This window comes from Larus michahellis, chromosome 1 (assembly GCF_964199755.1).
Source record: "Larus michahellis chromosome 1, bLarMic1.1, whole genome shotgun sequence".
Lineage (NCBI taxonomy): Eukaryota > Metazoa > Chordata > Aves > Charadriiformes > Laridae > Larus > Larus michahellis.
In genome coordinates, this window is record NC_133896.1 from 91,075,916 (window position 1) to 91,092,674 (window position 16,759).

At 43.1% G+C, this 16,759-nt stretch overlaps 1 protein-coding gene across 35 annotated transcripts in view; it reads right to left on the reverse strand.

Moving 5' to 3' along the window:
* Window positions 1–16,759, reverse strand: part of LOC141744762 (rap1 GTPase-activating protein 1-like) — a 52,536-nt gene that overhangs the window by 2,296 nt on the left and 33,481 nt on the right. For 4 of the 35 annotated variants that reach the window (XM_074591485.1, XM_074591463.1, XM_074591391.1 and 1 more), the window contains exons 17-21: window positions 15,887–16,033; window positions 14,552–14,655; window positions 12,133–12,249; window positions 7,121–7,247; window positions 6,431–7,035 (exon numbers count right to left, since the gene is read on the reverse strand). In XM_074591485.1, coding sequence (XP_074447586.1) covers window positions 6,805–7,035; window positions 7,121–7,247; window positions 12,133–12,249; window positions 14,552–14,655; window positions 15,887–16,033 — 726 coding nt within the window. In that variant the 3' untranslated portion in view covers window positions 6,431–6,804. The other 31 variants (XM_074591550.1, XM_074591532.1, XM_074591504.1 and 28 more) reach the window with 20 other exon arrangements.

Here is a 16,759-nt window from a genome sequence, read left to right on the forward strand (position 1 = left end):
AGCGATGCAGGCGAAACTGGATTACAGACTCTAGGGAACAAACTTTGAGTTGTGTTCCCTTTGCTCTATTACAGACCTCATCAGGAGATCCAGTCCCACTTCCCATGTCTGGAAAAGCTGTGAAACTGGCATGGAGAAGTAGGTCCAACCAATGCTAGGCTGAAAGCAAACGAGCAAGAGTAGAGATAGGCACAAAGTCACAAAATGAGAAAAAGAAAGTGGTTCAGCAAAATAGTGAAACCATAGGAAGCAGAGAATAGGGACAGGTAAAGCCAGGTGGCATCTGAGCAAAGGAAACCAAACAATGGAAGAAAAAGAAGAGAATAAAGCTAAGCATAGATTAGGGCAGGGAGAGGTGTCTCAATGGGAAACGCTGTTCCCTGAGAGGGAGCCGGCAACCAAGAAAGGCAGAGCTGAGGTCGATTAAACAGGCCGGAGTCAGCTGGCCACGGAAGATCATTTGGGGAAGAAGGTGTAGGATTAAGTCTATTTGCTGTGAAGCCCTACAGTACTTGCTGCACTCTTTCTGTGAGGCCAGGGACAGCCCAGGGGCCTGCCTCCACCCTGAGCCATGGCGCTGTGGCGCTCTTCCATGTCCGTTACCTGTGCTCCTCACCCAGCGCACGCCGAGACTCTCCTCCAGCGGCGGCCTCACACGCAGCACAAAATGGAGGCCTGCAGAACAAGGAAGTTCTTTAACCTTCCCTGCAAGCACCTTCTTCCCATCCTTTCATAGAATCATAGAATAGAATCATAGAATCATTTAGGTTGGAAAAGAGCCTTGGGATCATCGAGTCCAACCAACAACTCCACTCCACAGAGTTCTCCCCTACACCATATCCCTTAACACCACATCTAAACGAGTCTTAAACACATTCAGGGATGGTGACTCCACCGCCTCCCTGGGCAGCCTATTCCAGTGTCTGACCACTCTTTCTGTGAAGAATTTTTTCCTAATGTCCAGCCTAAACCTACCCTGCTGCAGCTTGAAGCCATTCCCTCTTGTTCTATCGCTAATTACCTGTGAGAAGAGACCAGCACCAACCTCTCTACAATGTCCTTTCAAGTAGTTGTAGAGAGAACCCTCAGCCAGCAAAGCCTTGCCTCCTAAATTAAGTCTGTCTCTTTTTCTCCCGTCCTTATCGCTGTGCAAGTGAGAAGGAAACATTTTATTAAAGCACTTACTGGATTATGGTGCTGAGCATCTGCTTTGCTGCCTTTTCCTTTTCCAGTGGAGCCAGCAACACTGCTGGAAGGAAGCAACCTGCTTCCTAGAAGGGAACCAAGCACAGAACAATAAAGAAACAATCAAGAGGGTATCCCAGGAGCTGCACACATAGCTGGTTTTACCCCAAACTTTTCACAAATCTGTGGCTTATCCACGGGTAAGAGCGAAAGGAATGTATCTACACCCAACTTGACCTACTTCTCATTCCAGCTTGAAACACAAGAAAAGCGACTACTTAGCTTTCGTTTCATTCAGAAAAATCACTTTGTCCCCTGGTTCCAGACTGTGTGTCAATGCCACAGTGATAGCTTCTTGCCTAAAGAAGCTACGTCTGTAGCTATCTAACGAGTAATGAAGGCATTCTCCAACTTTCCCAAATGTTTCCATCAATCAATATCAGTCACGTTTTCAATTTCTGTATCGGTCTACTGTTTTACACAAAAAATTGTTTAAAATAATACAGCAGGTTCCAGTAGGTGACAGCATCATGCAGTCAAGCTAAGAAATGCCATTACTGAATACATCTGTGCAACCTGAATGCCTTAAGAATACACTTTGTGCAGCAGAGTCTAATCTTATGCTCTCACAGTGTTTCTCTTCCTTCTTCTCCCGCTGCCCCCTCCCTTAGGATTCTCACATCTGACCTCAGGGTTCTTCTCCATTTGGTATATATCCCAGCTCTAAGTACTATGAAATTTAATTGTGATGTATATTTGTAATTAGTGACTAATAGACTGAGTAGCTGAATAAAAACACACCTAAAACAACTATGCATATTAACTAACCTAGAAGCATCTTAAAGAAAGCGTTAAGGAGGGCTGTAGCTGAATCCTGACCTTGGGGCTAGGGAGAAAGTCACCTCTGCCTCATGTGAAATCCACTGGCATATAAGATATGTTGGTGCTTTAAAGCCAACTCAGAAAATAGCAGGTTTGGCAATGGTAGTTCTCTATGTCTTTATCTAGCTCTGGTAGCATAGTGACCACAGGCTGCTGCCATTTTTTTTCTTCGTTTCTGTAACTTTTCTCTCTCAATCTGAATGGGAAATTGGAGAATCCAAGAATGTGTACGTGGGCCAGGAATTCTAGAATCATTCAGCATAAGATACGGACTTACAGAGGGCATCCAAAATGTCTTAGGTTTCTTCATAAAAAAATCAGTTCAGTCTGATTTTAGACAGTAGCTTAACTGTGGCTGAACAGTTATTGTATAGCTCACTAAAGGACAAAACTAAAACACCTGTGTGCCTCTCTGTGTTCCAAAGTGTTTTCTTTGCTTTCAGTTTAGCTTAACTCTGACATTTCTTCAGTTTATTATGCTTGGTTATGGATAATTACAGTTCTTCCCTGTTACATAGATTAACCCAAATTATCAATGTCCATTTAAATGTAATTTTGTCTAGGTGTCGTGGTTTAACCCCAGCTGGCAACTAGGACCACGCAGCCACTCATTCACTCTCCCCTCCCCAGTAGGGTTGGGGGAAGAGGGAGAGAAAGGAGATAAAAAAAACGTGGGACGAGACAAAGACAGTTTAATAGAACAGTAACAGAAGAGAAAAATAATAATAATGGTAAAAGAATATACAAAATAAAGTGATGCAACAAAAATTGCTGTCATCAACCAATGATCGATTGCCTAGCCCATCTCGAGCAGTGGTCACTGATCCCTGACCCCATCATACTGAGCATGATGTCTAAGGTATGGAATATTCCTTTGGCCAGCTTCTCCTGCCTATGCTCCCTCTCAGCTCCCATGGGAAGCTGAAAAAGTCCTCGACTTGATATAAACATTACTTAGCAACAACTAAAACAATGTGTTATCAACATTATTTTCATACTAAATCCAAAACACAGCAGCTACGAGGAAGAAAATTAACTCTATCCATCCCAACAGAAACCAGGACACTGGGAATATTAACATGTATTGCCACACTTGGTCTTTTGGTAATTAGTTTTCTATCAGGACTGGCTTGTAGTACCTAAATAGAAAACTTTTTACTACTTGCAAAAATCAAAATAAATATATCATCCTGTGTTTTTTTCCTAAATTTTTTATCACAACACATTGCTCTTAATCCTATCTTTTTCTATGTCAAGAATTGTCAGAATTTCTGTAAAATGAATTTTCAAAAACTTTGAAATTCCTAGGGACAAGATTTCACTTTGTGCTTAGAAAATGCAGGCTTAACTCTGCTACCTCACGTACCTCACAGACACACGTAATCTTTTATTTCCTTCCTCTCTACCCCTTCATCTATTACGACAAACACATTCTAAATGGTGTGGATGGTGACATCATCAAGCTTCCTTACTGGCACTTGAGGCTACATCTCTACAGTCTCCTGATTAGGTGAGCTGATTTCAAAGAGTCAGAAAAGTAACCACTATGTTTATCCTTTTTAACCATGGCTCTCCTGGCATAAATTGGAAGTCCAGATACAAACCTGCATCTTTGTTGGTGTACCTTTGTATGCTTGTTCGGGTTTTTGTAAAAAAAAAAAATCTCTGCACTGAAGATATAAAAGTAGATATGATACAGAAAAAAAATCCCCGTTCCTACAGGGTGCAGCTGCCTTACCATGCCAGGGTACCAAGAAACCACAGTGAAAGAGTGTCAGTATCAGGTCACCGCCATTGACAATGGAGTGTATAAAACCTAAAAATTTTGTTGAACTTTATATCACGTTCTCTGTAATGATTATTCTCAGTGATATATATTCATGATGTATATAGCTGTGGTAAAATAAGGAGTCAGCAGGTAGGGAAACTCTCTAGGAAGAGCAGCAGAGGCCACTGGAAAGCATGCCTACTTCCAATATCCATAACAAAAGGGGAACAGCTAGGCTGAATAACCCAGCACTCTTCTGCTGGAGAGTATATTGGGCCAGCAGCTTGTCCCCAAGGTGGCAAGCTAGTAGCTCACACTGAGTTGGGCCTGTACTATCAACCTAGCACTTGGATCCGGATGTGAAAGTTCATAGCTCAGCTACAGCTCTAGGATCCAGTGGGATTTTCTGGCAAGAAATAGAATGCAGGAAGGAAAACGTTGCATAAATGAGTAGAGGGGTGTGCTGGTTTTGGCTGGGGTAGAGTTGATTTTCTTCATACTAGCTAGTATGGGGCTGTGTTTTGGATTTGTGCTGGAAAGAGTGTTGATAATACAGGGATTTTTAGTTATTGCTGAACAGTGCTTATGCAGCGGCAGGGCCTTTTCTGCTCCTTATTCTGCCCTGCCAGCGAGTCGGCTGGGAATGCACAAAAAGTTGGGAGGAGACACAGCCAGGACAGCTGACCCCAACTGACCAAAGGGATATTCCATACCATGTGATGTCACGCTCAGTATAAAAAGCTGGGGGAAGAAGAAGGAAGGGGGTGATGTTCGGAATTGTGGCGTTTGTCTTCCCAAGTAACCATTACGTGTGATGGAGCCCTGCTCTCCTGGAGATCACTGAACACCTGCCTGCCGCTGGGAAGCAGTGAATGAATTCCTCGTTTTGCTTTGCTTGTGCGTGTGGCTTTTGCTTTACCTATTAAACTGTCTTTATCTCAACCCACAAGTTTTCTCACTTTTCCTCTTCTGATTCTCTCCCCCATCCCAACCGGGGGAAGTGAGCAAGCGGCTGCGTGGTGCTTAGTTGCCGGCTGGGCTTAAGCCATGACAAGGGGTAAAAGGAGAGAGAACCCAAGCCAATACAACAAAAGCTTATAGTGGATGTCATGCGGGCTTCCACTGTGCTTTACATGATGCAGGTAGATGGGAGTGATAAGCGGATTTGTGGAAAGAGCACACCTGGATTAAACTATGGGCCATGTCAGGGGAGGCCTAACAGCACTGCATTATCACTGTGCCTGGGAATGCTCTTGGAGAAATGGACGGCAAAGGGAACTGCAGTTACCCTCAAGGTCAAAAACAATGGGAAATCTTTTACTTGATGACAATAGTCAATTTCTGATACTCAAGCAAAACAAACTACTTTACATTTACACTAATTTTATGCTCCCATTAGTATTTCCCATCATGAGTAAACACAAGCTGTTTGTTCGCTTTTGACAGGAACCATCTTTCCCACCTGCTTGGTCTCAGTGCAGCGCCACAAAGGCAACAGGAGTGAATAAAGCTCAAACATTTGTGAGGGGAGCTGTGGCCTGCTCAGGGTAATCCCAGACATGTGGAAATGGTAGCATGGGCAATGCCACGGTGATACAGTGACAACCCTCACACCACCAGGCACAAAGAAGCTATTGCCTTTATGGTGTCATTTCTAGATCCCTTCAAAAAGAGACAATTTAATCGTGTTGGGCCTCCTGGCCTTATAGCATCTATTCATCACTCTTGCTCTGAGCTGATGACACTGAACTCTTTCTTCCTAGCCTTCCTACAGAAGCTCATTCCCAACTTCTGCCTCTTAAGCAGTTCATTAGCTGTCTTCTGCTGTGAAGGTTCCTCACATGCTGCTTTTTCATGTCTCCACATTTGATACCTTTATGTCTCTCCCTCAGTACAGGCAGACTCTGTATATAGCACCCCACTTCCTAATTATAGCATACAACATGGCTCTCTCCTCCTCCGCACAATCAAAAACTCCACTTGTTTTTCTTGTTCTTCCAGAGTGTCAATACCAGCCCCTTGGGCCCTCGTGTGCCTCTAAGTGTACAAGCTCTCGTGTTGTGAGTTGTTCTGCAGAAGTGGAGAAATCTTACAGAACATCTCACAGAACAGAGGTCTCTGCAGAACATCTCACAGCATCATATCTTCATTGATGTTGCTAAGATACAGGCAATTTTAAGCAGGGCCACTCTTGATGTCTCAGGGCTGCTGCAGAGATTGAGGCACAAAACTCTGTCTTCAAAGTAAATTGGCTTCACTTTCTGACCTTGCAATCCCTTGTAATCTTTTTCAACAATCCCTTTTCACACAAGTCCTATACAGATTTCACTGTTCCTTCCAACCTATTTTCTTCCTTGCCATCCACATAATCCCTAGTATCTCTTACCATCTTAACCTGCTCCTATTCCAGAATCTTTTAGCAACAAATGTTGTTTTGCTTTCCACAGTTCCTAATGATTTCCCAATCTCAAAAGCTTAATCTTTTCAATCATACTTTCCCAAAATCAAGGCTGAAGCCTCGTTCTCAAAAACAGACTGAAAGGGATTTAAATTTTCCATAATTTTAACTTTTCCGTAATTCAGTGCGGGTTAGTTACCTGATTACCCACCTTCTCAGGAGCATACTGCTTTGTTCAGGAAGCACTGTTTCTGTAATTCCCATATCCAAACTACCTAATTTATAAAGGGGCACTGCATGCAGAAAAGCAACCGTTGAGATACATGCTCTCCACAGAAACACGTAAACACATTACTTCTTTGCAATCTACTGTAACTCCTTCTGCAGTGTACAGCACTATTTATTCATGCTACTGAAACACACTTCCCCTTCCCATTCTCTCCCCATTACAGTTTGCATGGTAGCTTCTCTCCCCATTTCTCTGAGCCTGTCCATCATCTACCTGCGCTTCTCAAATCTTAAGTATACCTATACAAAAGATTTTGCCAAACAAATATGGCTCAACCAAGCATCAGCAAAGGACTTTTTTTCTGATTTTCTTTCTTTCTTTCTTTCTTTCTTTCTTTCTTTCTTTCTTTCTTTCTTTCTTTCTTTCTTTCTTTCTTTCTTTTCTTTTCTTTTCTTTTCTTTCTTTTTTACCTGGTGAGCTGGAAGTACTGGGTGTGCAGTCACTGTCATCCAGCCACATACTCTGAACCATTGAATCCTGTTTTGGAGGGCCCTCAAGAGAGCACATCAGCTCCTGGAGAGGGCAAAGAAGACGTGTTTTAATAATGGACTTGGTAAAATCAGGGAGGTAGCCTGTTTGTTAGAGATCATACACCCACCCTGTCATTCTCGTCTTCCTCGGATGTTTCATTTTCCCTCAAACCACTACAACAACTGCTTACACTGGATGAAGAACGTGAGAATGGCTGCATCACACAGTATCCTGAAGTCTGACTCCTGAGCAGTCTGTGAAATGCAAGCATTCGACATCATCATGCTTATTGTTACACATAGCCCTGCACTTTTTGTGACATAACTTTATTATACAGCAGTCAGAAACATTGAGAAGAAACTATTCATCCACAGTTAGATTTTCCACATAGGAACAGAATTGAGGTGAACTGGCTTGCATTCCTTAATTTCTAGTTGCTGCTTCATTTAGTAGAAACACCATTGCTTGTTTCCTTGCTAGATAACTGTATGAAAGGACAAGACTAAGTAAATTTTTAAGTCACAGACCTAAGTGTCTTAAAGCAGAGTGAGTCAAATCACCTGCATTTAAGCGCTGTTTACCTCTAGACATTCATAAAATCAACAGGTGCCTTCGTTCTGGAGATCAGATATTTTAAAAGCCTAAACACAACAGGATGAGGTGTTAAACTGAGTATGAAGGGAAAGCACTACCCAGCCTAGGCTACCTGTTCCCATAGCCACCCTCAGCCTATCATGTTTGGTCTTATGTGACATTCCAGACAGTACAAGGGGATTATAAAAGCACATTTTTCATGTCACAGAGCTTATAAACTGTCACCACTATGTTTCTGAACAGTTGTAAGAGGAGGAGTCAGGAAAGCATATAGAAATTAACCAGCATTATAGAATGGTTAACTAAGAAAGCTTGAGGAAGCAATGAGAAGGTAGGAAAAAAATTACTGAGATCTGCATTATTTTAGGATATCTCTGTGCCAAACTATTAGGATCAAGTGCCAAGATCTTACACAGACAGGTCAGAGCCCCCCTCTTCCTGACAGATAGGAACATACCCAGGTTAGGATGGCCATCCTGGTGATTTTGCATACGCCCAGTTGCCAGTAAACTGGCTCCTGTAGGTCCACCCCACCAGACTTTTAGCTCCCACAAGGTCATTACAAAAGGAACATTCAAAGCAAACTGCATTGGATCACTTGACCACCACTCTCTCAAATGTCATGGACACTGAGGTAGCCTGGTGCATGTTTCTTATCTGTCAAGAAAGACCCTTAAGGTCAGCTTCTCCCAGCTCAGAATTTGGGATCCACTGCTTGCAGTCATCTGGGAGAGAGAGCCGTCCATGAGGCTGATTGATAAGCTTACATGGTGGAAGGTGCGCTGTGCATGTAAGCCTAACATTTACGGTGAAATACTGCCTGCACAAGAGACCAGTCTATAAGAGAGAGATGAAGCACTTAAAAATGTTAAGAACCCCCCAAAAAAGCTATGAGAAGCAAGAAAGATAAGACACTTTTAACATACTAAATATATTTATTCCTTCAGAAACACTGCAAAATGTGGCCAAGTCTTGACCTACAAGCAGTAATGAAACCTAAAGCCCCAGGCATATTACATGCCAGCATGCAACAGGGAGAACAGTAAAGACAGGGCCAATATAGGCCGAAGATACTTCCTCAGGAGATTAGGAAATATATTTTGGAGGAAATGAAGGCCAACATGCTTCTCCCTTAGCAGAGAAAATCAATAACATGAATTTAAGTGAGCTGGGACCTAGATTTCCACAAAGCATCTCCTTCTCAGCATCTTTCCTCAGCAGGTTTCTCCATCCTCGTTCTCTGCGCTGCACTTCCTGACCTATGTCATCCGAAGGCACTAGAGACAGAGGTGGAAACATATTCTCCCGCTCTTTCCTTCTGCGGACGACCTGTTCTCTTCTCGCTCATTTGAGCGGAGGGGAAGAGAAGGGGAGGCACTTTCCCTCCCCCATCCTCCTTCCCCCATCATTAGCAGGGGCTGGTTCAGTGGCTGCTGAATGGGCAATGGGAAGGGCATAGAACCAAAATGCTCCAATAGGAGCTATCTGTCCATCTCCCTTTCCCAGGATTTCTGCTCTAGGAACTGCCAGTGGAGCGTTACTTGGTGCCACTTGGTTTCTCCACAGTCCTTGAGGTCCTCTAAGTTCATGCTCCTCTTTAGCCAGGACTCTCATTTCACCCCAAAAGTCTTGCCAGTATCTTCAGTGAGGTAACCAATGACTGAGTAGCATCCGGTCCACTCCTGATTGGCTTGATGTCCCCACTCAGATGTGTCTGAGGAGGGAAAACACACACACAAAAAACCCATGTACTTTTCCCAGGATTTGGACATACACAGTAGAGTGCTTGATTTTTCAGATGCAACCCAGAAAGCCGTCTGATCCTGAGGAGTTTTGCTACCCGGTTACTTAGGCTGGGTTCATTCTTTTGAGTCTGTCCCTTGGGAAGAAGGATTATTTGGAAGGCTACTTGGACAGTGGAGCAGGAAAACTAAAGAAAATTGTCCCTGTATGTGGGAGAGAAGACACTGTTAGCCCAAGAGAACAATGCGGTTTCACAGATTGCAGGCTGATCACTGCAGAGCATGTTGGAAATCAGCATATGGGGACAGAAAGTAAGTGCTGGTTTGTCTCTACTGTAAAAGAATTAATCTATCATTTATGTATTCTTTTTGCATTCATTTCCAAGTTGGTTTTAGCAGAACATAAATGAAGAGTTTGCTCATTCAAGTCTGGAATCTGAAATGATTATTTAAGACCAGCAGCAAGATGCTGGAGGTTTTTGCAATAGAGAAGTTTCCTGTGATGCTATTCCCTGGAGAGAGCCAGGAGTGGACTGATGACGTACTACCAGGGATAACATTTTTAATATGGGCTGCATAAATTACTGTAGAACCAGCCGGAACTCTTTTTGCATTAGAAATATACCTATATCATGATCCTGATTTGTGGTTCCACAATTAATGGACAATAAATAGACTATTTCGGTAGAACTTCAGTAGAACTGTCTCTGAGACAGACTGTTAGAATTACACACCTAGACTGTTCCTGCAATACCGTGCCAATACTGACTTGGTGAAACTGGTGTGCATTACATGGTGGAATTACGTGTCCTTGATTCCCTGTTCCAGATGTGATGCAGAAGGTATGGCTGCACGTGGGCTGCTCCCTAACTCTGAAATCATGATCCTAACTATGGCTAATCATCAGTTGTGCAAAACTCCATGCCACATCCCATCTTGTAAACAAACTTTCCAGGAATGGGCTGAACCACCACAACTGTGAAAAGACTTTTCCTGGTGATTGTACAAGTGGTTTTGAGGCCATGACTGGAAAAAGATGCATGGAGAGAAGCCTGGGGACAAAAGTAAACAGACTGCCAAATCATGCAGGTCATGCCTCATGTGCATAAACAATATTCATGCTAGTACTTCTAGTGAAATCCCATGCTATGTTTGCTCGCCGAAAGCATGTGATATCAATTTGAAACAGATATTGCAGCTGGCTCACCTCCTCAGCTGATGAATGGGGAATAGGGGTGGGGAATTGGGGAAAGCATACAGTCAAATGCAGAAATCAGGAACAGATGTCAAGAAAGCGTCATCATTTTTTTCCAGGACATGCGCACATTCTACAGTAGGGTAACCAGGACTAGCCAAGCTATGAGATGTTTTCTTACTAGGCAGAATTCTTGCTGATTATGCAAGGTTGCTTCAGCTACCTAATCAGAGCAAGAGTCCCTCACACATGCCTAGCCAGGAACTTCTGGTTCACTAACAAAGTCCCAGGCAGGAAGAAGAAGGGGAGGTGGAATGATGTGGTAATACTGGAAGATGGGGGGTGCTGACCAGTCGGTGGTTCCATGTCCTGTGTTCTTTCTTGTCCTTGGCTGCCAGAACTAGCATCTTAAATGGTCTGTATCTCCTAGCTGCGCTCCAATCCTCCTTCCCACCAAAATTTTGGACACCCACTCAACCCAAAAACTAGTATCACAAAAGTATACTTAACAGACCTCTGCACCTTGGCTGTGACAAAATTCTGGGCAGTCCTACAGCATACAATTGGGTAGCTGAACTACTGCAGTCACCAGCCTGTATTTCTCAGGGACCATTGGGTCTAGTTGGAAGGAAGGCCCTTCCTTGTCAGACTTAGCACCAGGAGCAACCCACAGAGGCCTGGCTCTAGGGCACCTCCTGGAATTTTCTTAGAGCAGCCCCAGTCCTAAGAAAGGGACATGCCCAACTACCAAGTACTCAGTGCCCTCTTTGCCACAGGTCTCATACAAATTCTCAGCGAAAAAGAAATTCAGGTGTGGCAAGCTGCTCCAGAAAGTCAGCTGCAGTCTTGGATTTAGAGACAGGCTGCTCCGGAGTCTTGGAAATGAAAATGCGTGGTTTCCGTGAAGTCTTGAAGTATCCTAGATAGGATCACACCCCAGCATAATACAACTTAGCAACAGCAAAGCTGCGCTACCCGGAAAGTGCATTTTTCCAGTTTTTGACCATCAGAAGCTAGAGAACTGTTTTGCAGACTACCACATGAAGTGCTTTGCAGGAGAACACTGGGTGCGGTATGGCGTGCTTTCGCAATGAAAGATAGGTGCAACACATGGGACCCTGCTGTAACACTCTGAGAGGACCCAAGACAGGCTAGTTTATGCTGGTTGGGAGCAGCAGCATGAATCCTGCTTAAAGGGGCAGAACTTGAGTACAACCCAACATACCCTTGTCCAAGCTTCTCCATGAAGCTCCAAAATCACTCCAGAGCAAACTACGGAGGAAACATACACATGAGCAAGCATGGATAATCGGACAGCTAGGGCTTTGTGTAACCTATTGGATGTGAGCTAATGTTACAGTAAAGATATAGCCAAAATCACCTTTAAGTGGTCCAATTTTTCTTCACTGACTGTTTAAGGAATCTGAGTTCCTTACTTATACGGCCTGAATTACTGTGCCATGGCCAGACATCTAACTTTTAAGATGCTGCAATGCCTGATGTGGACAATCTCAGAAAAGCCTTTAACAGAGCAAGACATGCACCACACTTAAGCCAATACCAGACACAGTGAGCATCTTTCAAACATTAAAATTATTTTCAACTCACTTGTTCTTCCTGCTAGGGAACTCTGGGGAGCTGGGACTGGATGATCCGTCAGACTTCAGGTCAAAGAAAGTTCCTGGATTGTCCAGCACCTTCTGTATCCTCTCTGCAGTGTCTCTGCTGGGACAAAAGAGAAACCAGCTATACTCCAGGGCCAGAGTTAACCACTGTCTATTCTAACACTTCCTTGCAAGCTACAACACAAAGCTGGATCTTGCCTATACACATGAAAGGGAAGCAAATACAGTTGTATTTAAAAGGGCAGACTCCTTAGATATGACCTGTTGAGGGCAATATATTAGAAATGGCCAACTTGAAGCTCCTTTTTAATTGACATAAAAGCCAAAATTAATTTCAGGATTCTCCTTTAATTCTACAGCTTTTTCTTCTACCTTCCCCATTTCATTGGTCTTAAGAAGCTTTGAGATTGATTAGAGATCTTATATATTTATTGCATAAAGAAAAAGGATTCAGCTAATTTCTCTGTTTCAGGATGGTTACAATAGTTTTGTTTCTACTAGTACTTGTCAAGATACTTCTGAAGAAAGCTGTCTGTGTGAGTAACTGGAAAGTGGCATATGATTAATTAAGGATTGGATAACTCGTGTTTTTGTTGTGGGGTTTTTTTTGTGGCTTCAGTGATGGAGTTCACAAAGTTCCTTCTCTGCTCTCTCGGTCAGTTGATCACAGTTCCTCATTCCCTCACTTGTGCTAATACAACTGTTAGGGAGACTGGAAATTACCCTGGCAAGAACCGATCCTACATGACCCTGAAACTTCTATGACACATGAACAAGCGGGGCGGACTGGGTCAGCTCTGTCATCAAAGCCTGCATATCGTTAAACTACAGCTTCAGGGTGAAGTCACACATGACACGTTGAGCTCACTGTTGCCACACGGAGAGCCTGCTCCAGCCCCCTCCACTCTTGCTGAGCGTACTTTCCATCAGTCCTGGTACCCATCAGGCTTCTCCATGAGACAGTTCATGGCAGAACCTGGCAGACAATTAATCCAACGAAAGAAAGTTGATAGTTTTCTGTTGGATTAATGGACTGAATCAGTCCACTAAGCATCTGAGCCATCACGAGGAATGGGACAGGATTGGGTAGTTGAAAGAGACAGTGGGAGAGGGAAAGTGTGATACCTGCTTTACAGCAGCCATGAACTATTAGACCAGTTGCTTGTCCTTCAAGAATCACCCAAAAAGTGTTTCAGAAAACACAAGATAAGGCCCGCTGTTCCTCATATGTAAGATTACAAATAAGCAAAAGGAAAGCTGAGTGAACCCAACAGCTCACCAATTCCTTCCTAGCAAAGAGCAGGAAAAAAAGAAAATAAATCCAGGGTTTTTCCTTGTTGTAGAAAACTTTTACAGGTCTTTTAAGGGGATAGTGAAGGATGTTGCATGCAAAATAATGGATTGAGGGGCACAGCTGCATAAGGTACAAAATTATTTAAAGTAGTGAGGAGCTGTGGCTACTGTGTTGGCTTAGATTGTTACAGGGAAGTTGTCTCAGAAGATTTTATTTTTCTCAAACAAATTTCTATACTATTTTTATTCAGATTAGGTCATAGGCACCTCATTAATGAAAGGTCCAAGAGAATAACTGGAAAGAAGGGAAAATGTAGTAATTCTTCATGTTGTGAAATCACTAGTTTCCACATTAAAGATGGCTTTCCGCCTTTTACACTGAGTCTTTAAGCTGTTCCCTGGAATTCTTGCAACTGGGAAAACTGTATGTTAGATGCAAAGCACTCCTGTGAGACTTTTGAGACTGTATAATCTTAAAAAGATGTCTCAGCTAGAGCCAAAACAAATTTATTGATTTAACTAAATAATTCTGTCAAATATTCCAAATCACTCCTTAAACCTGTATGTTACCCCTTAATTATAATTATTGTTCAGACCATCTAATTTAAACGCTAGTTATTTTGACTTAAACCTTTTTTTAAGAAATCCTTTTTTAAAGTTATCAGAAGTTTTTTTTATTTGAATTTTTTAACATGAAAACAAACAAAAAATCAAACACCCAATTCCCCCTTCCCAAGTAAAAGCCTTTCATCTGACCCTTACCTAAAAGTGGTGAATACTTTTCGCCACAGGAGAACCAAGAGTTCCAGATCACAATGCACGATGTTTAAGAGCGATCTTACCATATTCCTCCACCCATCTCCTCGCTTCTTCCTCAAATATTGATTCTCCCCGTTTCCAAATGTCCTTTTTTATTTTGTTTGTTTCTGTCATTTGTCCATTTCTCCGTTAGCCGATAATCAGGCTTTTCTTCCCATTCCAACCATTTCCATTTCAGTTCTCATTCCTGTCGATTCCCTCTCTGTCCTTATATGTGCCTTTCTACCTCCCTTTTCTCATCTCCTCCTGCTTTTTTTCCTCTCTTTGTCCCACCTTCCCACGGCTCATACCTCTTTTCCTCCTGTATGTTCTCAATGCCAATGGCACTACTCCGTCGCCCATGGAAGCGGCTGGCTCGAGTACGTGATGGGCTCCTACCAGGCAAGGCAAAAGACTAGAAAAAAGGAAAGTGTGACAGAAAGGAGGGAGGGGAACAAGACAGGAAAAACCGGAGAACTGGAAGTATGGGACAGGGAGTTTGCGACGTGGATCCAGATCCTCTTCTTTACTCTGCAATACAATAGCACGGCCCAGCTCCACCGGTGCAAGAAGTACTTTCTGTCAGTGAGAAAGAGAAGCTAGGGCTCACAAAGGTGGTATGAGAAAGAGACAGAGAGATATAGAAACAAAGGCAGAACAAGATACACAGCCAGCGTACAGAGAAAGAGGCTCAGGAAGGGAGGTATCCCCATATTACGAGAGGAGAGGCAGAATCAAGAAGGCAGAGAAAACTAGAAGTTAAAGGAGAAAAGGAGGCAGTAAACCCAAGTCATTACTATTCTGTGACTTTGTTGTGCTGACATAAAGAATGCATACAAACTGTCACCAAGAAATTTCCACACTGAAAGGCACCTTCTTGGCTTACTCAGAGATGTTTTTTCGTAGTTTGCTTGTATTGACATCAGTAGCGTAGAGACCACAATAAGCTGGATGCACTTTGGCCAAGGTAACCATATTTCCAATATTAGAAACATATATCCTTTTCTGGAAAAATTTGTCACGGATTTATTATGCTCGCACTGATCATATATGTTTAGTATTCCTAGAAAATAAAAAAGACTTTGATAGTGACTAAAAATATTCACTCTTTCTCTCACCCCAGACTTTATTAATTCTGCTGTTTGTTGCCAACATGCAAATTCTATTTGCAGCAAAACAGCACACTGAATAAACATTGTGCACTTGTTTATATTACAGAAAAGAATCTGACTGGCGAAATTGAAGAAAATGGAACAAATCTAGTGTTCTTATGTTCTCATCTCTTGCCACATGACAATACTGTACCCTTCTGGTCAAACCACAGTGCATTCATTTTTTTTTAAGGTATGGCAACGTACAAGATCTAATCCAGGATAGCAGAGATAGATGTCTGATACAGAATCACGTTTGGCTTTCTTCTCTCAGTCTGCATCAATCTCAGCTTTAGTTTACAGATGAACTGGGGCTAGGCACAGACAAAGCAGACTGCAACATGTGCCGTCCCCACTTGTGAAACGGGATGATACAACAAAGAGAGATTCACAGAAGGACAAGAGGACAAACTAATAGGGAAAGAGAAATAGAACGCACGAGTGGGTCACAAAGGTATGCTGGGTTTCTTCTTACAGCCCACCCAAATACCTTACCGCAGCAATGGCCTTAGGGCCCTCGGCGACACTCTGGCTGAGGGCAAGGCCAGCTGTAGTTGGGCGGCTGGGCAGGGTGGCTGGCTGCTGCTTTCTCATGGATATCCCCATGGTATCCAGGCTCTGGCTGCGGCCTCTGATCACCCGCTGAACAGAAGGGAGGCAGGGAAACAGACAAACATGGATACACATATAGACATGCACACGGTAGGGCAGCATGGAAAGCACCACAGATTGGGTGGAAAGTTGTGACAGACCAACACCAGAACCACAGAAATCCTAGCTCCTAGAAGGCAGCATCTTAGATGTTACCCGTTTTTGGTCCTAGGTGATTCATGGAGCTCACTGCCAGGGAAGAACTCTTCCTCAAGTATGTGCAATACTTTCACCTACCTTGTCCTGTTGCAATAAGCAGAGATTCCCTACCAGTATCCCAGTATACTGGGTAAGACAGCATCATCTGGAGCAGTCCTACCCAGTACAGGCTACAAACCACAAAATCAAACTCCTCTTCAAGACTGTAAGGTTCAGTCTTGCATGAACTTGAGTTCAAGAGGAACTTGAACTTGCAAGGGGAAAGCAGCCATATCAAAATCTGCAGCATTTGAAAACGCCATTTTCTGAGTTTAATACGTAGTCTTTTCCAGCCTTTTACAAAGGTCATCTGTGTACATGACAAGCAAATCACAGCATGCGCTAGAAGTCAGAAAAGGACATTTTGGGATAATTAGTGGAAGACGTGGATGGGTATGAAATTCCTGGTTAGCAGAAAAGGCAGGGTAGACTGTACGGAAAAATACACCTCACCAAAGCACCCTCGCTCTGACCAAATCTACGCATATAGCTACCAAACCTATATGTGAATGGATTTGT